The sequence below is a fragment of the Pelophylax lessonae genome, assembly GCF_965119305.1.
Source record: "Pelophylax lessonae genome assembly, chromosome: 5".
Classification (NCBI taxonomy): domain Eukaryota; kingdom Metazoa; phylum Chordata; class Amphibia; order Anura; family Ranidae; genus Pelophylax; species Pelophylax lessonae.
This window is the reverse complement of record NC_138772.1, coordinates 191059215-191087032: the sequence shown is the minus strand read 5'-3', so window position 1 is coordinate 191087032 and position 27818 is coordinate 191059215. Positions and strand designations below refer to the sequence as shown.

The 27818-nt window shown below is 41.1% G+C and overlaps 1 protein-coding gene across 1 annotated transcript in view; it reads right to left on the bottom strand.

The window, feature by feature from the left end:
• LOC309555947 (epidermal growth factor receptor-like) overlaps positions 1-27818 on the bottom strand; it is a 308728-nt gene that overhangs the window by 55014 nt on the left and 225896 nt on the right. The window contains exons 2-11 of the mRNA XM_082258165.1: positions 23923-24074; positions 19745-19910; positions 16690-16818; positions 13811-13879; positions 11731-11849; positions 11498-11639; positions 7808-7924; positions 7089-7221; positions 3062-3135; positions 6-96 (exon numbers count right to left, since the gene is read on the bottom strand). Coding sequence (XP_082114291.1) covers positions 6-96; positions 3062-3135; positions 7089-7221; positions 7808-7924; positions 11498-11639; positions 11731-11849; positions 13811-13879; positions 16690-16818; positions 19745-19910; positions 23923-24074 — 1192 coding nt within the window. The remainder of the gene's footprint in view (positions 1-5; positions 97-3061; positions 3136-7088; positions 7222-7807; positions 7925-11497; positions 11640-11730; positions 11850-13810; positions 13880-16689; positions 16819-19744; positions 19911-23922; positions 24075-27818) is intronic.

Below are 27818 nucleotides of genomic sequence, written 5' to 3'. Positions count from 1 at the left end.
CTTACAGTTGCTTTGTTCTGCCTCTGATAATTTCAAGATTTTCAAAAACACTTAGGTCCGTGTAATTGGCTGGCCAGTACTGAATCAATAGGAATCCTGTAAAAGGAAGGGAACTTGTGTAGTTATTTTGCCTGACAGATATCAACAAAAGTTATGAGGACAAGAATGTTTGCATAAAATACTACTTCTCAGCCAGGAACATTCATGTTTTTATACGCCCCAGCCATTACTTCAAGAGTAGTCCCCAAACATAAGCTACACCCCAGGTACAAAACCCAATCCTCGTAGTATCATAGTCATGACTTTCTTGAGGACAATGTGGGAGAAGTCAGTGATGTAGATACGACGTAGCACCCTTCTAGATAGGTGCTAGGTAAAGGCATCTAATGCTCCTGCTCCTTATCAGAGCCTGATCTTTAGTTAGGCTTGCACTCTGTGCTCAGTATTCGTCTGGTCTGAGGGAGTGTCCCCACTGTATCCAATAGAGAGGCATGTTGGACAGTGGAGGAAACCTGGCCAGTGATGAACAGGCTTTTGTGGCCATCCCAGGGGGTTGGCACCTGGAGAGGTGCATCATGGGATTGGTGATAAAAATGGATAGCACATGAGGCAGGGTGTCTTTTGGCGGGAGCAAAGTCCCAGGAGGAGGTGGACGGCTGTCTCTCCTCCTGCAGGTGTGAGGAAGGTGGTTCAGGCAGTCGGCCTAGTGAACCAGGTGTGGAGCTGAGCTTCAGAAGGATCCAGAGTGCTGACAAGTGGAGCTGCTGGCAGACTCTCTTGGGAAAAACAGTGTCGTGAGTACCAAGAGATTTGCCTAAGGGTCTGCCTAGGAAAGGGGACCACTCCAGAGAAGTCAGGGGATCAAGGAGCTAGCTCACAGAGGAAGTGTAACAGTAAAGGGGGTGCCATGTAGTTGAACCTGAAGAAAAGGAACAAAGGGGGTACCAGGAAGGGCCCTGAAGATTGTTCTGCAGTACAGTACAGTTTACCTCAGGAAGTTCACTTAACTCTACTTCACTTATGACAAGATGAAGCAGCGGCCTAGCTGCGACTAGCGTTATACAGTGCTACTCAGCGTTACTCAGCATTAATCAGTCGTCTCAGCCAATTGTGCATAGTTATATAAGTTGGAGTATCCCACTCATTCCCTTCTCCCACCCAAGTTCTCAATAAAACACAAAAACCCAAAGCTTATGGACTGTTTCCTGACTGAGCCAAAATCACTTTAAAAATGCTGAACTGTCTTGTTGTTGCTAATGGTAACCTAGGGGGACCCGTAACCAGCAGCTCCTAAGGGAGTAGTGCTACAACAGTATTACTGCACTGCTTCTTCTGTGTCCTCAAACGTCAAAGGTAGCTGGGGTCAGGAGATGTGATGAATATTTTTTTAAATTTAAAAGGAAAAAACATGCTTAAAAGGAAATCCCCACTGCTATCACAGTGGTTATCCAGATAAACCTCAGATCCAGGTTTCATTTTGTTAATAAAGATTGACTTTCCCAACTCTGGGATTAAGCTTTATCTCCCTGACTTCCCCTAGTTCAGTGAGAGTATTTTAAGGGGCAGATACTGACATAAAGCCAGGAAAGTTAACAAAAGCCCCGTACACACGTACCGATTGTCGGCCGCAAATATTCGGCCGCCGACCAATCGGCCGATTGTAGGCTTGTTAGTATGATGCTTCCGACAGCCGACAGTGCATTTTCGGCCGAACAGAATCTGTTGTGCAGACTTTAAAATTTTTGTTGGCCGTCACCAGAACGGCCGATTGTTCACCAGTCAGTACAGAATTCGGCCGACAATCAGCAGATTTGCAAGACTGGGCGTGCTCAGAAAAGAAATAACACACGGAAAGTTAACCATCACATGACATCACTTATCAAAGATAAAAAAAATGGCTGACAGCTTTGCTTTAATCTTATGCTGCCCTAGAAGACAATAACTTAGGAAAAAAAAACCCCAAAGGATATGATTTGCCCTATTCAAACTTGAATGATCAACACCTGATTTCTGTGTTTCCTTTTCATTGTGCCCTTTAACATCTAAATGATGTACAAAGAGAGAAGAGTCCAAGTCACACATCACTACAAAAACCTGTATGTGAAAGGTAAAAACAGCCTCAGCCAGAGCTCCATCCAGGCCATTCCCAACGCGTTTTTGCCCACCAACGGGGGCTTAAATGATGTCGCACAATTTTCAGAAGGACAGGAGATCTTTTGGGGCCTAATCACTGGTTTTTGGCCCCAACATCAATAGAAGTACCTGAAAATGCACATAACGTGCAGTTTTGTGCCTCATAATGTTCTCTTCCTTCTAGTAACTAGCTTTCCTTTGGCTAAAACAAAAAACTCAAGCCTAAACACTGCAAGAAAAAACATAGTGCCTGTGAATCCACATGGATATGTTTCTTGCCGATAACAACCAAGCTGTCATTTTTATATTCCAGGTTTGTAAAAAAAAAAAACAAATGAAACTGACAGTTTACAATGACAAGATACAGTATGTCTTTACACTTTTCATACATTAGGTTGCCTGTTGGTAGGAAGGACTCTCTTATCACTGGGCTACATTTTTAAATATGCTACTAGCATTGTCATCCGGTAGAAATCATGACTCAAACAAAATATATCGATAAAAGATAATGACACACCCAAAACAACATGATGACGTTATGTGTTTAATTTACTAATGGCAAGTAGACTATTCACTTTGCAAGTGAATTTTCCCTTATAGTGGCAAGTAGACTATTCACTTTGCAAGTGAATTTTCCCTTATAGTGGCAAGTAGACTATTCACTTTGCGAGTGAATTTTCCCTAATAGTTTAGTAAATGAGGTGAAGCTATGCTGGCTTGCATCATCCAATCATGTGCGAGAAAAACATTTTTTTTTTTTTTTCCTTGCAAACAACTGGGTATTCTTTGCAAAGTGAATTTTTACCACATCTGCTTACCTAAGGGAAAAATCTCTTTGCAAAGTGACAATTCTCTTTGAAAGGGAATTGACTATATGCCCTATGACTATCAACCCTTATATCTTCTGCCGCATTATTAATGAACATACCTGTTATTTCTTTAATAGTTCTAAAGATGTTCAGCCTTTCTGGATTTAATGGTGGTGTCTTGGTATAAGAATCACTAAAAAAACAATCAAATATATTTATATTTAGATAAAAGCAGCAAGTGGCCCATGAAAATGTAAGTGCTTTTAATACATTTGACTTGTGTTTATGTGATTGCATTTAGTCATCTCCTAGCTTTTTATAGCATTCAGAGCAAATCTCTGCACAAGATCTATGTTTGGCCCCAGATGCTCTGCTACTTATCTTTATATAGAATAATGTGGTCTTGAAGCTGCCTCTGGGTTTTTAAACCAGTGAAGAACCCAGCAAAGGGGGCATTTCCACATGGCTTGCAGTAAGGCTGCAGTCACATGTCAGCGTTTGGATCGCGGGCAGAACCACCGCGGTTCTGCCCGCGATCCGGAGATTATTGCAAATCGCGGGACGCCTAGCGTTGCCCGTTGATTTGCAATAGCCCCCCAAACGCCGAGCGATGTTGCCGCGATTTCCGCCTGCCGAATCGCGGCAACATCGCGCAAACAAAATCGCGGGACGCAATACGCTCCAAAGAAGCTGCAAATTCGCTCGGCGTTTGGGGGGCTATTGCAAATCAACGGGCAACGCTAGGCGTCCCGCGATTTGCAATAAATCTCCGGATCGCGGGCAGAACCGCGGTGGTTCTGCCCGCGATCCAAACGCTGACATGTGACTGCAGCCTTACTGCAAGCCATGTGGAAATGCCCCCTTTGCTGGGTTCATCCATACGCTCACATGTGAACGGAGCCTAAGTGAAAATGAATGGCAAACAAAAATTCAGAGTGAAGACCTAGAGGGGAATATTTTCTTGACAGTGTTTCATAAAGTGATAATAAAGGCAGATTTAAAAAATAATAAATATGTCATACTTACCTGCTCTGAGGAATGGTTTTGCACAGAGGAGCCAATCCTCCTCTTCTGGGGTCCCCTGCCAGCACTCCTGGCTCCACCCTCCAGCTGAGTGCCCCTATAGCAAGCAGCTTGCTATGGGGGCACCCTAGCAGGCTCTCTCTCGATTTGCTGCTCTTTGTGTCTATTCACACATGGAGCGCAGCTCGGTCCCTGCTCTCTCATTGGCTCACTGGCTGTGATTGACAGCCATTGGCTCCCGCTGCTGTTTCAGCCAATAAGAAGGAAGAGACCTGGGAGAGCTGCTGCTCTCGTGCACATCGCTGGATCAAGATGGGGGTTTTTAACCCTAATGCATAGAATGTATTAACCACTTACCGACCGCCGCAAGTACATTTACTGCGGCAGTCAGCCGCTCCTGGGCAAACCGATGTAGGGCTACGTCGCTCGCCCAGAAGCCTGTAGGAGGTGAGTGCGCGCCGCTGGAGGCGCGCTCCTGCCCCCGCTCGTTCACAGACATCCCCGCGCGGCTCCGATGTCCGCCGGCCACTCGCGATCTCGCTCAGGAGAGGGAGAAAGGCAGACGGCTGATGTAAACACAGCCGTCTGTCATTCTCCCTTAGATCAAGACAGACGCTATGCGATCCTGCTATGTAGGATCGTATGTCTCTGTTATGATCTAACAAGCCACGCCCCCTACAGTTAGAATCACGCCCCAAGGGACACATTTAACCCACTGATCACCAATAAAGTTAACCCCTTCCCTGTCAGTGTCATTTTTTTACAGTAACAGTGCATTTTTATAGCACTGATTACTGTAGTAATGTCACTGGTACCCCCAAAAGTGTCAAAAATGTCAGTCAGGGGTCCGATCTGTCCGCCACAATGTCGCAGTCCCGCAAAAAAAATTGCAGATAAAAATGACATAAATCTTTCCCGTGGTTAATAAACGCAATAACTTTTGCGCAAACCAATCAAAATACGCTTATTGTGATTTTTTTTTACTAAAAGTATGTAGCAGAAAACAAATTGGGCTAAAATGTTAAAAAATTTAGATTTTTACATTTTTTTTAAAAAATTTCATATAAAAAAATGTGAAAAATATTGTTATTTTTTCAAAATTGTCACTCTTTTTTTGTTTATAGCGCAAAAAGTAAAAATCGCACAGGTGATCAAATACCACCAAAATAAAGCTCTGTTTGTGTGAAAAAAAAGGACGTCAATTTCATTTGGGTACAGCATTGCACGACCGCGCAATTGTCCGTTACAGTCACGCAGTGCCGAATTGCAAAATAGGGCCTGCTCTTTGAGCAGCCAAATCCTTTGGGGCTTAAGTGGTTAAGGTAAAAAACCTTGAGCCTTTACAACCACTTTAAATATTTTAGGTAGGCAGGAATTGTTTGAACCCACCAACATCCCCCCATAATTGAGTCTATAAAGCTGTCATTAGTCACCCTTTTCCAGTCCATTCATTTTGACTTTTAAAATGTATGTAAACCTAACATCTGTTTTTCAGTATGCCTTACTGTATACAGTTTTCTTAAGCCAATCAATTTTCGGAATCAGTTGCAAAGTTCCTAAAACTTAGAGATCCTATCATTAACATCACTTTTTTTTGCAGACTGACAATGCTAAGTCACTGCCTTGCAATTACCAGAAGCACAGTTAGTCCCCGTTCACACTGGGGCGACCTGTAAGGCGACCTGGTCGCCTCACAGGTCGCCGTAGGTCGCCTTCCATAGAGAAGCTGCGGACCCGTTCTAATAGGAGCGACACAAGTCGCACCGACTTAGAAAAAGGGTCCGGAGCTTCTTTGGGGCGACCCGGAGCGACCGTCATAGACTTCAATGTTATGAAGTCTGTGCCGGCCGCTCCGAGGTCGCGGCGCGCTGCTCGCAAGCCACAGTGTGCAGTAAGTCACAGTTAGCAGTAGTGTTATCAGCCTTCCATGTAAACTCTTTTAGTTGGCCATTGAGCTGGCTGATTGACCTGATAGGCAACCCATGCTCTTACATTTGGCCATTGGGTTGCCTATCAGGTCAATCAGATAGGTAGCTCAATGGCCAACTATGGCCTCTTCCCGCTGACCACACACACACACACACATATATGCGGCCTCACGGAAGTGGGCTTTTTTCCTTGGGGCAGCATATATGTGTATCTCCCTTTGTGCTGGGAGTGCACCGCACAGCACCCTCACTGCACAGAGACCAGACTCTCACCAAGAACCCCAGTTCTCGTACTAATGATCGGGACCCAGGATTCTCAGTTCCGGGTGACCTGATTGCTGTGATAGCCTCTGATTGACAGTGATCAGTCATTGTGAGCCCGCCCCTCAGTTTACTTCCTCTTCTGAATGAAAAGGAAGATAAAATGAATCTGTAAATAAACCAAAGTGTGTAAGAAAAATCTAACAAAAATTAAAAATAAAGAATGAAAACAAAAGAAAAATAAACATAAGAAGATCAAGGTTTGCCAGGGTTAGTGTTAGGGTCAAGGTTGGAGTCAAAGGTCACGGACAGTGTTTTAGGCAGGATAAAAAAAAATGCAAAATGTGCACCATTGTTTCTGGGTTGTACTACGAGTACAAACAACAACTAACATACACATGTGTGGTATCGCTGCAATTGTCAGGAGCAGTAAAATGTACTAGTGGTAAATTGTGATACTACGAAAAAAATATACAGCTAAATTAAAAAAAAAAAATATATATATATATATATATATATATTTAATAATAAAAAAAAAAAACAGGAGATATTCATTACCATTTACCACCAAATGAGAACCCAATTTGTCCTAAAAAAAAGGTATAATCCATCTGGATACACAAAGTAGTTGTGACGGTATGTACAGTTTTACTAACATATGTCAAAGGTGCAAAATTGTGCTTAGGCATTAAGAATTGTTTTACTCTTAGGTGTGAAGAGGTTAGGAAAACTATATACAGTGACAAATTGTGCCAAAAATACAGAAAAATAGAGTTAGGGTTTGCATACACTAGAATGTGAATACTCCGTATTTTGGAGATTGCAAATGGATGAATAAATATGATTAAAAAACGAATCATACAGATGTTTTTTCATTTATACTTTTTTTATCATTTATTAATTGTAATTGATTTAAAAAAATGATTTTACGTACCCTATTCCAGCCACCAACAAAATGCTTATGCTTCCTTGTATTTTGGTACAATTCTCAAAATAGGCAATATTTGTAGCATTTATGGACAATACAGACTTTAGTTTCCCATGTCCAATTCCAGAACATACTAAATCTAAAAAAAAAATAATTTTAAATTAAAAAAACAAATATATGTAAAACATCATGTCAAAAAGAAACATTTTTTTGTTTTATATATGCAGCACATTTTAGGTGATTGGCAGAGTAATGACTTTTTTTATTAAGTTTTTTATATGATCTATTGATTTGAATGTAAATACACAATACAAATCAGCTTGCAACACCACCATTAATAGCCACATTTTCCATGATGTTAACCTGTGTATATATATCTGTATTAACTAATAAATATGTTATCAAGTACTGATTATTTTACCAGTGTTGTGCCATGTGCTTCATTTAAAGTCCCAGCTTCTTGATTATTTTATCTCTTTCTGTGGTAGTCAAATGTTTCAACAATTCCAAAGGCACATTGCAAGAGGATAGAATATAATTTATGCAAAGAAAACATTACAAGTAAGCATTTAAAAAATACTTGACTTCTCTGCACGTTTATCTTCAATCTTTAAAGCTAGTGAAAGAATTTCTTTAAATTAGAGGAGGGTGGATCTCTGCCTTTTTAACCTAAGGCTGGTGTTTGTATTTGGTAGTACTTTAAAAATGTATTATTTTTCTATTACCTTTAGTACAATCTCCATTACACTTTTTACAGCTGCGAACACCATTTTCTTCCACCTCATATGAATCGGAATGGCATGTCCGAACACAGGATCCAAGATCTGTCACTATGTAATTATCTATGAACAATACAAGCAAATAAATAATACACAGATACCTATACACATGAGACATTTAGGTAATTTAATATGCATAAACAGCAAAAACCATAAAAAGCAATAAAAATCACAACATAATGTTGCATACTGAGTTTATCATGGTTTGTATTTAATGGATTATGGTGACTGGAAATTAAAATAAAGTATAAATAAAGAAAAAAATATATATTTTTTTAATTTTGGATAGAGTGGAGCAGGATTAGAACGCTTGTCAGTTTATATAGCTGTCTGTGTGCCCATTAGGGAGATTTATCTTCTCTATTTGCCTTGGCTACCATTGTCATTGAAAGTGAAAGAAAATCCCAAATTTTGGGTTGTTCCCAGAAAAGTAGGTGAAATCTTCCAATGGGGACAATAGTTCTGGTAACCTGGGGTTCCCCAAGGAATTCCCTTAGTTTGCAGGGATTTCCTCTTACTTCCTGTTTGGCAATGGGACAGGAAAAGAATGGGAAATCTTCGCAATGGGAGACAGATGGCGAAAAAAAACCTGACAGGGGTTATAATTAGGGATAGACCGATTATCGGCAAGGCCGATATATCGGCGGCCGATATGCACTTTCCCCGATATATCGGTATCGGCCCGGAACTGGCCAATATTGCCAATATTTTTGTGACGTCATTCTGCCTTCTTAGGCCGCCTCCCTCGCCTTGGACAGCCTTGTCTGGAGTCGGGACTAGTCTCGCGGGAGTGTATCACAGCCATACACCCACCCACAGCAGCCCGGTGCCAGCCAGCCACCCACATCCACAAGCCCTGTACCAGCCAGCCAGCCATAGGCACTGTACCAGCAAGCCAGCCAGCCACCCACAGGCCCTGTACCAGTCAGCCAGCCACCCACTGGCCCTGTACCTGCCAGCCACAGGCCCTGTACCAGCCAGCCAACCACAGCCTCTGTGCCAGCCACTCACCCACCACAGGGTGCCAGCCAGCCAGTCACCCACCACAGGGTGCCAGACAGCCAGCCATCCACCACAGGGTGCCAGACAGACAGCCACCCACAGACAGGGTGCCAGACAGCCAGCCACCCACAGGCCCTGTACCAGCCAGCCACAGGCACTGTACCAGCCAGTCGCCCGCAGCACCTGTACCAGCCAGCCACCCACAGCCCCTGTGCCAGCCACCCACCTACCACAGAGTGCAAGCTAGCCAGCCACCCACCCACCACAGAGTGCCAGCAAGCCAGCCACCGACTACAGGGTGCCAGCCAGCCAGCCATCCACCACAGGGTGCCAGCCAGCCACCCACCACAGGGTGCCAGACAGACAGCCACCCACAGACAGGGTGCCAGACAGACAGCCACCCACAGGCCCTGTACCAGCCAGCCACAGGCACTGTACCAGCCAGTCGCCCACAGCCCCTGTACCAGCCAGCCACCCACAGCCCCTGTGCCAGCCACCCACCTACCACAGAGTGCAAGCTAGCCAGCCACCCACCACAGGGTGCCAGCCAGCCACCCACCAACCACAGGGTGCCAGCCAGCCAGCCTGCCATCCACCACAGGGAGCCAGCAAGCCAGCCATTAAGCATTAAACAAAAATTAACATGTTCAGTACCAGATTTGTGTCAAAAATTGTCTTTATTTTTCAAAACTTTAAATGTACAAAATATCGGTCCATTTCGGGCTGATACCAATACGTTGAGACCAAAATATCGGTATCGGCCCTGAAAAAACATATCGGTCTATCCCTAGTTATAACCCTCCCTTACTTTATCCGATATGAAAAAAAAAAGTTTTGCCTATAGTTCTACTTTAATTTAGTGTGTATTACTTAGTAAATTTTCAGCTGGTTCCCATTTAGAAAGTACAGTTCATTTGTAACAGCCTTTGTGCACCACCCATTTTAGAATTTATTAAAAGATGCAGAGGTTGTAACTCTTAGGCCTCATGCACACAGGGCATTTTTGCAGCTGCTTTTAGGAGCGTCAGACGTTTTTTTTGTTTGTAGCTTAAAGACGCTTTGCCATGTAATCTTATGACCTCATGCACACACAGACGTTTTGCAGCTGTAAGTTGCATAGGAGTATTCAAGCTGCAAAAAAAAAACAAAACAGGGCCAGTGCGTTCTGAGGACCGGCGTTAGAGCTGTAAAAACATCTGAAGCTGCTAAAGGCTGCTTAACATTGCTGAACGTTAAGACATGTTATATATTTTTTTATGTGAAAATCAATGGTTCCCTATGGAACCCCATTGATGTGAATGGAAGTCGCATCCAAGTCAGATCAGGATGATCCGACTTGTGGTGTGACTGTCGCTCTGAGGATCTTGAGGGGTCTGGTATGGATTTTGAGGGGAGCCCCATGCCAAAAAAACGGTGTGGGGCCCCCCCTAAAATCCATACCAGCCCCTTATCCGAGCATTCAGCCCGGCAGGTCATGAAAGGGGAGGGGACGAGCGAGTGACCCCCCTCCTGGACCATACCAGGCAACACGCATTCAACATGGGGGGGTGGGTGCTTTGGAGCAGGGGGGCTATGCACCCCCCCACCCCAAAGCACCTTGTCCCCATGTTGATGAGGACAAGGGCCTCTTCCTGACAACCCCGGGTGGAGGTTGTGGGGGTCTGCGGGCAGGGAGCTTATCAGAATCTGGATGCCCCCTGTAACAAGGGGGCCCCCAGATCCTGGACCCCCTCCCTATGTGAATGAGTATGGGGTAAATTGTACCCCTACCCAGTCACCGGAGTGGGAAGCTCTGAGGAAGATTTTTAATAAAGGATTATATATTTATAATTGTCAATATTTACACTACACTGCCTTTTTTGGGGTGAATGGGTAGAGGTACAATTTACCCCATACTCATTCACATAGGGAGGGGATCTGGGATTTGGGGGCCCCCAAAACCACTGCCCAGGGTTATCGGGAAGAGGCCCTTATCCTCATCAACATGGGGACAAGGTGCTTTGGGGTGGGGGGGGGTGCAGAGCCCCCCCTGCTCCAAAGCCCCCACCCCCCCCATGTTGAGGGCGTGTGGCCTGGTATGGTCCTGGAGGGGGAGGGGCCACTCACTCATCCCCTCCCCTTTCCTGACCTGCCAGGCTGCATGCTCGGATAAGGGCCTGGTATGGATTTTGGGTGGGACCCCATGCCATTTTTTTTCCCATTTTGGCATGGAGTTCCCCCTCAAGATCTTCAGAGCGCAAGTCACACCACAAGTCAGATAATCCTGTTCCAACTTGGATGCGACTTCCATTCAAATAAATGGGCTGAAAGACGTATTATAGACGGCTCATAGACAACCATTGATTTTGAATGGAGGCAGAAAAACGCTGCTAAAAGCTTACGTGGCCAAACGTGCAATAATGCCAATGGAAAAGCTAATAAAAGCATGTTTTTTACAGCTGCTTTTTCCTGGCGTTAGAAGTGGCTCTGCAGCTCGTTTTTTCTAACGCCCTGTTTGCATGAGGCCTTACTCCCCACCTTCAAGCCGAAACTAAAAAAAATGTTTTAATTAAAGAGAAGGAAGCCATATGTCTAAATTGTTTGTATTGAATAGCGATTTAAGCATGGAAGAATAACTGAAGTAGCGTTACTTACGTGGACATTTAACCACACAGGAGGCCCCAAAACTGTATTTTCCATTAGGATTGTGTTCCATTTGGTATGTGTTAGGGTTATAAACTTGAAATGGAGGACAGCTTTCCTTGCATGTGTCACCATCACGAAATATGCGACAAGCCTTAAAGAACACAAATGTTATGAGACCATTAATAATATTCTAGGTAATATTAATTAAACACTTTTGAAGTGGTGAAAGTTATTCACATTACCAGGCAATTATTTTCTTTGGGTCCTGTACAGCCGGCTGCACACTGATCGTGACAGCAATCGTTGGGCATCGGTCCTCTGCACCGTCCAGGACACTGCTGAGCACATTTAAGCTTTGTAACTGAAAGAGAGAAATATTTAATTTAGGATTGCAAGACTTACAATTTTTCTTATATACAAAATTAATCAAGTGTCTGTCATCTGCACAAAATGGATGCGTCATAAAGGTTTATTTTTAGACCAAGAAATACCAAGTGAGCTATGAGACAGTAGAGAATATATAAAGAAAGTGGGATGATGAGAGCTATGAGAATGCTAGACAGGAAGTCAATTATTGGAAACCATTGCTTGCACTATGCCAACTTCACTATTCGGGCCCATTTACACAATTACATTGTGGTAAAGCATGTTACATGTGTTGGTGCAATGCAACGCATTCATTCTGACCTTGCTGATGGACATGTGGTGCGTAGTCAGAAGCACCTTCTTTGCTGCATACTGGTTCAAATGAATGGGCTGCTTAACACAAACCATATTTACACGCGCCACAACACATGTGCCCTAATGCACCGTAGTGATGAATTTCTTCACAAATCCTATAGCTACAGAGTTGAATGAGGGCTTGCTTTAAAGTGCTTTTACTGTTTGTTAAGAATATGTAAATACTTTAATGTACACAGTCTCAGCATAGGTTTACTAGAAGTAAACGGTAAAAAGCTCATTCTAACGCACTCTGCACAGTGCTGATCCCACATGCAGCATTAAGAGAGTTGCTTTTTTACATATAATTGAAATTTGCAAAATTGGGTGTCCATTTGGTCTTCAATGTGGGCCATGTAGGTTGTGACCCTTTCCTGATGTGTTCATGGGACCCTTTGGGGCAGAATTACTAAAACTGGTACACAATGAATTTGGTGCAGCTGTGCATAGTAACTGATCAGCAAGTTAGAAGCTGATTGGTTACTATGTACAGCTGACCCAGATTCTGTGCGCATCAGTTTTAGTAAATCTCCTCCTTTAACTTTCTTCAAGTACTGAAAAAAACACTCGCTGCTCTTGTTCTTAAAGCAGTAGTAAACCCGACTGTTTAAAAAAGAAATCCACCTGCAAGGCAACTGCATATTGTGCTAGTATGCATGGTATACTAGCACATTATGAAATACTTACCTTGGAATGAAACCTTCTAGCGGCGGGCTCTCACCGCTAAGAGAGGTGACATCTTCTCCTTGTCTTTCTTCTGGTTTGCACGCTCTGGCTATGTGATTGGCCAAAACCGCGATGATGTCACTCCCGCACATGCGCACGGGAGTTCTTGGTTCTGCCACAAAGCTTTAGAGTGCATGCACCGGTGACATTAGTGGCTGCATCCAGGGTGAATATCTCCTAAACAGTTCATGTTTAGTAGATATTAATTTTATCTACAGGTAAGACTTATTATAGGCTTACCTGTAGGTAAAACTCACCAAGTGGGCTTTACTACCGCCACATTCTTCAATGACATCGCTCACCTTGCCAGTGACTGAAACACTGCTATTCAACTGTTACATTTCCTATGGATATTGGTCTCTCGCTCCTTGCCAGGTATGGGCATATCTCTGCTCTCTTGTCAGCAATTGAGATTCTGTAGCACATTGGGCAGTGAGAGAGCAACTTCCATAGAAAAGGTAGCAATTGCATAACAGTGGATCAGGCGAGGTGTCACCAGCAACAGAAACACAAGTGTGACATGGCCACATTTAGAGCAACGTGTAATATCTTAATTAAGCAGGCCTAACACAATTTTTTTTATTTATTTTTTTAAATTTCCAGCTATCTAGCTCAGGGATTCCCAAACTACGGCCCTCCAGTTGTTCAGGAACTACAATTCCCATCATGCCTAGTCATGTATGTGAATGTCAGAGTTTTACAATGCCTCATGGGATGGGTAATTCTGCAACAGCTGGAGGGCCGTAGTTTGGGAATCCCTGATCTAGCTAATGACTTCCAGCTAAAAAGGCATATACTGTATTCCTGTCGCATTTACCAATAGTCCTTATGTGGCCATTATTACAGAAAATTAACTTTTTCCCAAAGAATACTTACATATCTGACAATTCTCTGGACCAGGTCCCCAACATGATCCATTACAAGCTTCGACGTCACATTTAGGACCTGAAGTTTTAAAAACCAAAAATTAAGTGCATAGATTTTTTTTTTTCCTTCAAGGACGGATTAAAATTCACTTTCTATAGATGCTGATTTATTCAAAATCTGAAGAAAAATCTAACATAGGCAATGTATACATAAGGGCAAGGCATGATGTAACTAGTTTAACCACTTCAGTCCCGGAAGGTTTTACCCACTTATTAACCAGACCATTTTGTGCAAAATGGCATTGCGTTACTTTAACTGACAATTGGGTGGTCATGCAATGCTGTACCCAAATAGAATTTCTGTCCTTTTTTCCACAAATAGAGCTTTCTTTTGGTGGTATTTGATCACCACTTGGGTTTTTATTTTTTGCCCCATAAACAAAAAAAGAGCAACAATTTGGAAAAACAAAAACAATATTTTTTACTTTCTGCTATAACACATATCCAATACAAAAATGTAAAAAAATCGAACTTCTTCATCAATTTAGGCCAATATGTATTCTGCTACATGTTTTTGGTTAAAAAAATCCCAATAAGCGTATATTGATTGGTTTGCGCAAAAGTTACAGCGTCTACAAATGAGGAAATATTTCTATGGAATTTTTTTTTTTTTACTAGCAATGGGTTAACATCAGGGGTGATCAAAGAGTTAAATGTGTTACCTGGGAGTGCTTGCTAACTGTGGGGGGGAAGCTCTGACTGGGGAAAGACAGAGATCCGTGTTCCTACTTAGCAGAAACACAAGATCTCCATTGTCCCCCCTGTCAGAACGGCAAACTGCCTTGTTTATAGGCAGACCGACATTCTGTGTCATTCAGGAATGATTGCGGGTTGCCGGCGGACATCTGATTGGCTCCCCTTCTGTCCAATCAGCGTGCTATCAAGCCTCTAGTGGCGCGCGCGTGCCCCCCAGAGGCTATTGCATGGAAAACATACAGGTACATGATTTCGGGCAATAGAGCCATTTTCCCACATTAGGTGGTCGGCAAGTGGTTAAAGCTTCTGTAGCAATAAAATGTTGAATAAGTTGGAAGTACAATTTTTTTTAATAGGCATTATTAAAGAAAAAAAAATCATATGGTTTACCATGTGGGAAGATGCAGCCTACAAACATATCCCAAAAAGTTAGATCCCAACGCAAGCAAAGTCTTATTTTTAAAGCTTTGGATTATCTTGGGAAAAATTTCTGTGAAGTTTTAATTGCCTACAGTGACCCTCTTGAGGAGACTGCACCACATTGCTTGTCCTGGTAACAGCCTTTTACAGCAGGACAAGAAATGAGAACAATTGTCACAATGATAGGGCGATACAGACATATTTAATAAATATATAAGTGCAGCTCTAGTGTAAAATCATTTAGTGAACATCCTTATCACACAAAATCCTTCAAGAGTCTCTTTAAAAAATACCCTGTGTGTTGCCTTTAATTATAATCATCCACCTTATGTGCTCTTGCAAATCCACTCCAAGTGCTATTTACCAATTATCTCCACCAGATGTACTCTCACCTGGGCCTATTGACCTCATATATCATGTTTGGTCAAGATATGCTTTTGTCCCTTTAGGTGGACCAAGGATAGTAGACCAATGTGTAGCTGTTCCTGCTGTTCCAGTCCTCCTCAAACTGGCACTCTCCTATTTAACTCCTCCGCTCTGTACTTACACTTTGTTGTAGAATATATCAGATTTTGTCAAAGCAATAGAAAGGTATTTGGGAAAACTTGGTCAGAGTCATCAGTGTGAAGACATCTGAGGAGCACATCCCCCCCCCCCCCCCTGCACCATAATTTGAAACAGTGCAAAGAGCAAGGTCTGCAAAGACAGGGATGGGCAAGTTTGGGGTGGAGGGACTTGACTGGCCTGACCTCAACCCAAAAGAACACCTTTGGGATGAATTAGAGCCAGGCCTTCTAACCAACATCAGTGCCTGACCTCACAAATGTGCTTCTGGAAGAATGGTTAAATATTCCCATAGACACACTCCTATACCTTGTGGACAGCCTTTCCAGAAGAGTTAAGGCTGTTACAGCTGGAAAGGGTGGGCCAACTCAATACTGAACCCTACAGACTAAGACTGGGATGCCCTTAAAGTACATGTGCGTGTAAAAGCAGGCATCCCAAAATTTTTTGGTAATATTGTGTATTTGAGGTCAATAGGTCCAGGTGAGAGTATATCTGGTGGTGCTAAATAGCACTTGGAGTGGATTTCCAAGAGCACATAAGGTGGATGATTATAACTAAAGGCAACACATCGGATATACTTTAAAGATAATCTTGAAGAACTTTGTGTTATATGGACACTAGCGCGGCACTTATATATTTATTTAATATGATCTTTGACTTGTATGGGGGTTACATTTTGGTGCATAGCTGCTGGTAACAATAATATAGATTTATAGTTTTTGAAAATACATATTTTGTGGTTTTATATTTAATTTATTCGGGAAAGCACTGTAGCAGCTCACAAGGGTTAATATTGTTAAGGGATATACAGCCAATCTTAATAATAACCTCACAGACATTCCATCCCTCCCTAAGTTTAATGTTTAGGATGTTTTTTGTTACAGTCTGTTCCCCAGCTTGGGAGATTTCTAGTCTTAACAGGAAGTTAGGAAAAATCTTTTCAATAGGATCACAGACCGACCTAAAGCCCTAATAGGGGGCATATCACTTTCCCAATCAGTCCAAAAAAAAAAAAGAAAAAGTTTTGGTTTGGCTTTAAATCTGGTCTTTGTAGGGCTTATGCTGCATTATCAATATCAGGAAATGTTGCACTCCAAAAGAATATAAATTTAGCAAGCAGTTTTTTTCTGACACATGCATACATACAGCGTGCAGGCGATGAATTTTCTACAGAATAATTTGCATTGTTCAGGTTTATTATGTCCTCCCAATTGATTGTGTTCAAGTTGCAAAGTTTGGCATTTTTTTCTATGGTAACTCCACCTTTTAGAATGTCTGTAGGAAAAAAGAATAAAGATAAAAATAAGAACTTGATTCACGCATAATATAACACATCAGAATAGACCAGTACGCAGACATCTGTCTTCATCACAGAAGCACGGCCTGTCTTTCTGGCTTGGTGGGAAGCCAAAAACAAGTTTAATTACAGGGAAATTATTTACTAAGTTCCACTTTCCCAAAAGTCGATTACAAACATTATAATTTGTATAATAGCTGGCACATCATTGTATCATTAAAATTACAAACACCATGCTTTTGTTCCTATCAGGGTCGTTGCTAGAGATATAAACGTTCAGAGACACCGATGGGAAGACATGTCCAGCCCGGGGGGGGGGGGGGCAATAATGGCTCCCTCCATAGATACAATGAAGGAGCGAATGTAGTCAAACAAGCTCGTTATTCACAGAATTATCAGGTAAAATAAAGGAATTTTTTTTTAATTTTTAATTTTTTAATTTTTAAGCAAATAATGTTATATATAACACATAACATATCCATTCTTACCATTTTTCTTTTTTGATTCCATAGCTATATTCTACATACATTCCATCCCCTTCTAATAATTTTTTACTCTTATTATGTAAGCTATATTATGACCCCTCATACGATATACATTTCTTTACTATTTATTTCTATTCACTTGATATAGATACATGTTACCATCAAGAGTACTACAGTTCCTTCCATTTCACAATTTTCCGGTGTGTGGCCCCCTCTGTTATCGCCGCGATCCTTAGCGTCCTCAGTTCCCGGGGGAGACATTTGGGTCCTCTCCGCCTCCATTACCAGCCGTTGCCATGGCTGCCATGTAAGTTGGGACCATGGGGGTTGTTCCTCCCTTCCCTCCCCCCTTTCAGCTTCCACTAACCATCATCCTTTGTAATACCTTATATGTATATTGTCTATTTTTAGATATTGATCATGCATCTGCTCTGAAGAAGTGGCGGAATTATGCCACGAAACGCGTCAGCTTATGGATGCTATGACCTTACTCCAATACTCCTAGTTTATGGTTGTTATGAGTTTACTCCAATACTCCTATGGTTGTCAATTGTTATGTTGGTTTCTTTGAAGCTGTTCTGGGGATTACTCATTCTTTTTATTACTCCAGCTTTATACATACCATATGTTTCATCTTGTACAAAAATTTATGCCATTTGTTTACCATTATGAGTGCAATAAATGTGATATTTTATTCTACCAACCCTGTCATGGTCATGTCTCTCATATAAAGTCCCAAACTCTCCACTTTGTTCTTATAATTTGTATAATAGCTAGCACATCATTGTATCATTAAAATTACAAACACCATGCTTTTGTTCCTATCAGGGTCGTTGCTAGAGATATAAACGTTCAGAGACACCGATGGGAAGACATGTCCAGCCCGGGGGGGCAATAATGGCTCCCTCCATAGATACAATGAAGGAGCGAATGTAGTCAAACAAGCTCGTTATTCACAGAATTATCAGGTAAAATAAAGGAAATAAAGCCTGATAAAAATATGCAGCTACTTTATCTAAGGCATGTAACATAAAATAAATAAAATGTTTATTTTTGGGTTTAGATATACTTTATATAGGAATTTAACCCTATTGCTTGCTTACTTTAAGTATTTCAAATAAGAGTGTAAATATATTTATTTTTCTTTGATTTTGTTTGAGAGAGGGGGGACTTGGGGCTGTGAATTATTTCAGTAGTGAGGTCTCTGTCAAAAATATAAAGTTAATTTCTTCCCAAAACTTGTTTTTATAAATTTTGAAGAAAGTGAAGGAAGAGTTGCCAGTTTTATATTGTCATCCATGTAGATAACCTCCCTATTTTTCCTTTTCGGAGATGAAGGGAAGTCTTAAGGCCCCTTTCACACATGCTGTCCGTTTGTCCGTTTTTCATCCATCCGTTGACGGATGAAAAACGGACATCAATGTATCTCTATGTAAAAACGGATGACAACTGATGATCATCAGTTAACATCTGTTTTCATCCGCTTCTGTCAATGTCCGTTTTTTTGAACGTATGAATGCCCTATTTTTCATCCGTCAAAAAAAACGGATCGGACGAAAAACGGATGACAACGGATGAAAAACGGATGAAAAACAGATAACTGACGAAAAACGGATAACAACTGACGAAAAACGGATGAATAACGGATGAAAAACGGATGAAAAATGGATGAAAAACAGATGGAAAACTGATACATTTTGACGTGACTGAACTGATAAACTGAACGGACCGTATGTGTGAAAGGGGCCTTAATGTTACTGCTGTTGCTGGAACAAGAGGTTAGACAATTTCTTTCAATGGGAAGAACTGTGTAAAGCCTAGTACACATGAGAAAGCTACTGTACAATAATCGAAACGTTAGTACAGAGCCGATCACGACAGTTCATCTAAAATTATCCGAAGGGACACACACAAAAATTCTTCTCGTATGATACCAGATCATATGATTTTCATTTTATCAGTACAGTATTTGTCCGAAAAAAATCGGAAGACCATGATCATGCATGCTCGAAAAGGAAAGAATACATCAAAATACATTACAACACATTACATCACTTCTAAAGTTGAATTCTGTTCGAGAATTTTCGTAAGTTTAGTATGCTCTTCATTTTCTATATGAGACTAGCATGCAAAAAAAAGGATGATCATTTGTCAGGTTTTCCCATCGTGTGTATACAAGGATTAAGAGACTTTTTCTTTTTTCTTTCAAGAAATTTACTTCCACTTTCTGTTGTTTTTCTAAGACAGGAAGCGAAGAGAACTCTTTCCAACAGGACATAGACAGCAAAAATGCCTGACAGGGGTGTTAACCATTCCCTACTCAATCCCAACTAAAATAAAACTTCTTGTCTATAGATATATTTAAATATATACATTGTCTACAATTATTTGGCTATTCCATGGAAATTTCAGTTCGCACCTTTTAGGTTTCTCATAGGGAGCTCTTCCAGGCGCTCGTTCGATAAAATGGAGAGCGAGGAATTCTTGTACAAAGCATTTCCTCGGATCACCTGAAGGTTGCTTAAGGGAATGGATTTGACAAAGTTCAAGGCGATGAGAACGTAGCCCCCAACTTCTTTTATGTCCTGAAATTAAATAACAATGAAAAATTAACACTATACTGTAATAACAATGGGACATAGGGTGAATCAACCAAATGTGTGACATGGGAAACCAAGAGTAACATTTTGATGACATGTTAATGACTTCAGTTTGAGGCACCACAACACATAGAAACAAGAAGGCACAAGACGCACATGGGCCCTAAGGGTAGAGGTAGATTCGTCTAATTTGTGTTTGCAAATAACAAGTAAGAAGGAAAAATTCTAAAGTGCATCTATAGTCAATATGTTTTTTTACCTTGATGAATGAAGAAATTAATAGAACCCCTGTCAAGCCTTTTTTTGATTTCTGTGCATTTTCTCCCCAAATTTACTGTTCCTGGCCCACCCATTTCATCAATTGATTTCAGTTCTTTCAATCATGGAGGCTCGGCATCACAAGTGGGAATTACCTAGTACAGCCTGCATGCAAATGCAAAATTAAAGAAACAGCCAGCCCTCCTCAACACTTTGTATTCATTTCAATATAAAGTGTTGAAGGAGAGCTGGCCATTTCTTTTATTTATAATCCACACCCACTCCTCCAGACTGACCCCCCCCCCCCTTAAGGTATTTTGATATTTGCATACTAAGCCCATTGTTTGTATCAGGGCTGTGGGCTCTTAAGAGGCAGGGCTTCTGTGATGTTTTCAGGGGTCTGCTGGTCCCCTCCCTCTAAGTCACAATCTGCCTTCTATGCATAAAGAAGCACAGAGACCCAGTGATGGCATTTTGATGGGTGGGGGAAGGCCAAATATATGCAGATTAAACTTCTGCCCTAAGTGGGAACTGCACAAGCAGTATTTAAAGAGTAAGGCTCGGTTCACATTTGTGCGATGCAGGAACGCTGCGAATATACAGCGTGATATCGCATCCGCACATCTGGCAGTTCACACTGCCATATGCGATACGCAGGGGGTGTCAATTAAATGTTAACGACACCCCCAGTTTGATCGCATATCGTAGTGCAATCTGACAGTTCGCACAGAATCAGATCGCACAAGTGTGAACCACTGTGCGATCCGATTCTGAGGCGGCTCAAAAAATGCCTCATGTGCGAGTTTGCTGTGGATGCGCTGCGAATTCAGCCATACAAAGTGTATGGCTAAACTCGCATCCGCACAGGAGATCGCATGTAATGAAGAAGCAGTGCGCTCCGAATTACATGCGATCAGCACATCCGCACAAGTGTGAACCGGCACTAACTACTTTTGTTGAGAAAAAAAAGCATTCCCCTCTGGGTGATCTCTGTACATTACAAGGATTTTAACAAACTTTGTTGCAGATTTCTACCTTTTGTTGTTATAAAGATCAGTGTTGGGGTAGTTACTCAAAAAATGTAACTAGTTACTAGTTACTTCTGTAAATTGTAATGAGATTACTTTACTACTTACTGCATTTGAAAAGTAACTTCACTACTTATTACTTTACTTTACTCTTTCTTAATTGACCGTGTAGCAGAAGATACATGACACTCTTTCTGCATAGAGTTTATTGTATAAACACAGGCTTTGGGAAACATGAGAACAAAACCTGAAAAAACAGAATAAAACATAAAGTGCAACAAAAAGTCATAAACTTCATCCCTCTCTATTCTTCGAAATAACGATTGTATCGCACGGCTTGGGTAACGCAGGAAAGCGCGTTCCTATAGCCTAGTAAAGTAGTGTAGTTACATCCTATAGCCTAGTAAAGTAGTGTAGTTACCAACATTAGTATTGTAACTAGTTACTTTACTTAGTTACCAAAAAAAGTAATGTAGTTACTGTAATCCGTTACTTTGTAACTAGTTACCCCCAACACTGTGCCCATGTGAGAAAGTGAGTCTAATGGGAGTGGTTTCATAATTATCAATCAGCTGAAGCACCTGCAGAGCACTAATCAGGAAAGCTGCTGGGTCTGCATCCCTTTAGATGTGATTTCCTATTGGCAGTATCTCCCTGCAAATTCATTTTTTGTTGCAGGGGATGCCTGAAACCGGACTTGTATCTTAACGTAGACTTCTGGGAATATCAATGAGCCCATCATATTAGCGGGAGACAATGTTTCTTGGGAGTGTTCTGTACACAGTCTGTGTACAGAACGCCTCCAGGTAGCCAAATTGCATTGCATTTTAAATAAAAAAAACAGAGCTGCATATTGAAAAGGACAGGTCATTTTTATTAACATTTAATTACAATATGACTTGTGTCGCAATAGTGTACGCTATATTATTTTATTTCTTTATTTGCTATTTTTTTTCCCCTTTAACCACTTAAGGACCAAGCCTATTTCTGACATTTGTTGTTTACAAGTTAAAATCAGTATTTTTTGCTAGAAAAGTACTTTTTCTATATCCAAATTTTTAATCTCCAAATATTATATATTTTTTTTTTTAGCAGAGACCCTTGAGAATAAAATTGAGATCATTGCAATACTTTATGTCACACTGTATTTGCGCAGTGGTCTTACAAACCCAATTTTTGGGGAAAAAATACACCTTTTTAGATTAAAACCTAAGAAAACAGTAAATATTTTTGTATAACATGAAAGATGATGTTACGCCAAGTAAACTGATACCTAACAAGTCATGCTTCAAAATTGCTCACGCTCATAGATTGGCGACAAACTACAGTACTTATAAATCTCCATAGGTGACGCTTTAACATTTTTTACAGGTTACCTGTTTAGAGTTACAGAGGAGGTCTTGTGATATAATTATTGTTCTTACATGATCGCGGCGATACCTCACATGTGTGGTCTGAACACCGTTTACATATGTGGGCGCAACTTGCATATGCGCTCGCTTCTGCATGCAAAACTCGGATGGACGGGGCACTTTAAATATTGTTTTTTCTTATTTATTTTCCTTTTTATTTTTACACTGTACCTTTTAAAAAATGTATTTGATCACTTTTATTCCTATTACAAGGAATATAACCATCCATTGTAACAGAAATAAACATTACAGGGCCTGTTTAGGCTCCATTAACACTTGTGCGACTTGTCATGCAACTTTGAACATCAGAGTTGCACGACATGTCGTTCCCCATGTTTTCCAATGATACCCATTCATATATGCGCAACTTAAAGTTGCAGCAACTTCAAAGTAGTTCTTGCACTACTTTGGTCCGACTTTCATGCAGCTTGAAGGCCATAGACTTCAATGTTAACCCTCAGAAGTTGCAGGAAAGTCATTCCTGAATGTTATACAATGCAACTTGTGTGCAACAGTTGTCCATTAAAACTGGCCAAAGCCAAAGTCGTATCCAAGTTGCACCCATCCAAAGTTGCGTCAAAGTTGCAATCCAAAGTCGGCGCAACTTTAGAGTCCTACAAGTGTGAAAGGGGTTTTAGTGTGAGATCTGGGGTAAAAAAAACCTTAGATCTCTCATTTACACTTAAAATCAAAAGAAAAAAAATGTAATTCGACTTTTTCTACTAAAAAAAAAATTGGCCTTTTAAGGCCGTTGGGGGGAAGTGACGTTTGACCTTGCTCCAGTCCTCCATCTTGCCCTCACTCAACTTCCTGCCCATCACTGCACAGGGCTGGATCGTTTTTACAACTACCAACGGCTTGGGTAAGTGGGGGAAAACGACCGGGAAGCACCTCTACCGCTGCCCATAAAAGTGATCGCGTGGTGAATCCACCACTTTTATCAGATTCCAGATCGCCAGCTGGGAAAAAAATACCGGAATATATGGCAGCTAACTTCTGCCATAACCCCGTCAAAGTACCGACGTAAATACGTGGTGGGCGGCCCGGAAGTGGTTAAGGGTGTTCTTCAGTGTGGCGTGTGTATTAAGTGTGTATGTTATGCAAGAATCCTGATAATTAGTATTTCATATGACCATGTGTGCTCCCTGTGGGTATTACATGCTGGGATGGGCATTGTAGAGAAAACATGAGCATGCAGAATAAAGTGGGAGTAGTTAATGACAGTCATATGCGTTATGGGCTATACGCAGGTGTGACATTTCTCCATACAGTGATATTCATTGAAAGCTATATCTGTACCTTGAGGAAAGATGGGTCATGGTTGGAATTTAGGTGGGTGATTTCCAGATTCCCAAGCACAATTTCACAGCCGTTGTACATTTTCTTCAAACTGATGTAATGCTCTTCCACCGTCCCCAGCTGTGTGAACCTGTTCTCATTTCCTAGACAAACTGGAAGAAAATAAACAACACATGAGCGATGAACCCATCCAATGTGTGGCTGAATATTTAATGGTCACAAAACATGCAATCTTCATTGCAGCATTCATAAAACAGTTACTCATTACATTTGTATTCTTTTCTATGAAAAGGAAACCATGGCTTGTCACAATGTGAGACATTTAAATGAAATCTGTACTAAGAGAAATGCAGAAAATGCTTTGATAATTTCCTTTTGAAAATCCTAGTTAACTGGCTGCTGTTGGTTTCAACGCTTTATGAGTCAGTGAACAAGAACAAGCACAGTAAAGTCAGAATAAAGTCAAAACTTCTGATCTGCATACTTGTTCCTACGTTTATATGGGGTATGGGGTGCAGTGCCAAATTACAATATAGAACAAACCAACAAGTGAAAAGAAAAGAAGTAATCACAAAAAAACAAACAAAAAACTTTCACCATAAATACAAATGAATATATAGGATGCTGTCCCTTTAAGAACAAATATCCTATAATGTAATATAATAAAGTGAACTGATTATATCCATGTGTCCATGTATTTCTTCCACCAAATAGAGGACAACAGTATGCGGAGAAAAAGGCAGCACCCCTGTAGTATTTTCTGAAGACGTGCTATTGCACGAAACACGTTGGGGGTGGGGATTTTTGCTGACATTTCTCAGCCACTTCCGGCTCCAGAGTCGGCGACCATCTCACTCATTTAAAGTTTGGATGACTTTCTGAAGAGGGGGGTTCATTTTGCTTATGTGACTAGGGAAGTTTTACAGAGGTTGCTGGTGAGCTTTACATGTGTTGTTTGCTGCTTACTTACAGTATATGCAGCATGGAAGCTGGTGAGTGTGCCGATAGTGCCATGAAACCCCTATAGGAAGCTGAGGAAGGGGGTGAATGACACTGGATATCATTCAACCTGAAGGTATGCCAGTGGTCATAGACTTAACATCTACTTCAGCATCTGACTTTGTGGACCACAGAGCCAGGAAAGAAAAAAACTGTTGACAGGTTATCAGGGGTTCCGCTTTATTGGTACAGAAAGTAGTAATCATGACATTGGTTTTATTCGTTCCTCACTCACCAACATTTTTTTATTGCTGTCCGTGTCCCTGTTAGGAAGATTTCCCCTCACTTCCTGTCCTATCAAATAGAAAATGAGAAACATTTCCCTATATATAACATTTGAAAGTAATATTTTTGCTGGAGGTGGGTTATTACTGCCATGATTATATGGATGCGGATAGGGCTTTGGTCACTTTGTCCTACTTGACACTGTTATTCACAGTATTTGATAAATTAAAAGAGAACGCCTTATTGACTTTAGATAAAACTGACCACACATTTATTTAAATGTGTTGATAGTAATTTGTAGTGACTCTGGATTCCTGGAAAAAATAAAATGCCCTTAAGCAACTCAAAAAGCTAACCATTTACTGTTAACAGAATTGATGTATTTGATGGAATAGTTTTTTTGACAAGCATTGTACTTCAAGCTCATGAAGCCCAGCAGGCGGCCTAATTGTTGACCATGGCAGCCGAGTAATTGCCCTAAAGGTTCCAGTATCACTTGTTCAACCAGTTATAGTGAACCTTTGGCAAAGTTAAACGAAAACAGACGCAGCACAGAGTTGAAGTATAAAAGTAATTATTTGCATAGGCCTTCTCCACTTTCATGTGGCATTCCTTTAGCATTGCACTGTAAGATGTAGGGGGAGTTTGGATATGATTGGTGCCAATTTGGACTGTGCCAAAACTGCCACCCACAAGTACATGTCTAATGTCCCCCATAAGTTCAATAGTTATCCCCCCCTGTGTCCTTTTATTTTGTATGGTAGAGTCATTCTTTTTCACATTTCTGTCCACTCTTTTATATGATAAATATGTGCAATAACACTGTAGTAAAATGTTATGTACCTACTAAGAACTCTAAATATACAAATGAGCTTCCCCAGAAAATCGGACAACCATGTTGTATAAATATGAATCATGGCTGCTCTTAGGGGAAATGAAGGAAGGTAATTACAACACCTCTAAGATGTGTTTTTTTCCATTCCTGCTGAAGATTATACATTTGCAACCTTTTTACCCCAAAGGGACCCTTAAAAGTGTTTCTGGTCTCGGGGAACCCCTAAAAAAAACAGGTAGAAAAAAAGATAATTGGGGGGATGCACTTGCTCTTCCAAGTGGTGTTGGCCCTAGAACTACGCAGGTAGCACCGGATGGGAGGTCAATCAGCCACAGCACAAGGAACCATAGACACTGTTGGAGGAACCCTAGTGTTCCACGGAACCCTGGATGAAAATGGCTAATCTAGAGGATGAAGTAGAGATTCATGTTTTTATGGAAGCAAGGGATTCAAGGTTTTATTTATTTGTGTATGACTCAGAACTGTATGCATCGATGAGCAGAGTAGGAGAGAAAGGCATGTTAAAATTCTGCATTGTTTTGCATCTCAAAGACTGTTGGAGCCATATGGACCCCCAAAATAGTCTTTTCACACAGATAAGGATATATAATTCTGAAGTAAGGTTTTTTTTTTGTTTTTTTTTACAGAAGCAGTGTATATATAATGAACAAAATTATAACGCAACACTTGATTTTGCCCCCATTTTTCATGAGCTGAACTCAAAGATCTAAGAAAACCGGGATTAATCCACGAAGAGAACACCTCTCCAAAGTGCCAGATGCCATTGAATGTGAGAATTTGCCCACTCATGTTGGTTACAAAGACGAACTGCAGTCAGGTCGAGACCCCGATGAAGACGATGAGCATGCAGATGGGCTTCCCTGAGATGGTTTCTGACAGTTTGTGCAGAAATTCTTTGGTTATGCAAACCGATTGTTGCAGCAGCTGTCCAGGTGGCTGGTCTAAAATGATCTTGGAGGGAAGAGGCTGGATGTGGAGGTCCTGGGCTGGTGTTGTTACACGTTGTCTGCGGTTGTGAGGTAGTTTGGATGTACTGCCAAATTCTCTGAAATGCCTTACGGTAGAGAAATGAACATTCAATTCACGGGCAACAGCTCTATTGGACATTCCTGCAGTCAGCATGCCAATTGCACGCTCCCTCAAAACTTGTGACATCTGTGGCATTGTGCGGTGTGATAAAACTGCACATTTTAGAGTGCCCTTTTATTGTGGCCAGCCTAAGGCACACCTGTGCAATAATCATGCTGTCTAATCAGCATCTTGATATGCCACACCTGTGAGGTGGATAGATTATCTCGGCAAAGGAGAAGTGCTCACTAACACAGATTTAGACAGATTTGTGAACAATATTTGAGAGAAATAGGCCTTTTGTGTACATAGAAAAAGTCTTAGATCTTTGAGTTCAGCTCATGAAAAATGGGGGGGGGGGGGGCAAAAACAAAAGTGTTGCGTTTATAATTTTGTTCAGTGTAGAAACGTTGCTTCTTGGTTTTCATTTTTTAAATCTTATATTATATCAGTTGACCTTATATTCTAGCTAATCCTCTAATACACTCCAAAATGATAGCAAGCAAGGGTGTGCAGTGATATTTTTACTTTTAATAGCATGTTTTCTCATATGAAAAATGTTCATGCAAAACCATTTACAAAAGGGTACTTGCCAAACCAGAAAGAAGGCATGAACCTTGTTATATCAGAGGAACAGTAATAGGCACATTTATGTAAAATGAAACGTGTGTGTGTCCACATATTCTGTGGTTGGTACATGAACCTTGCTATCTGTTATTACTTCTGTAATATATCACGTTTTAAGGAA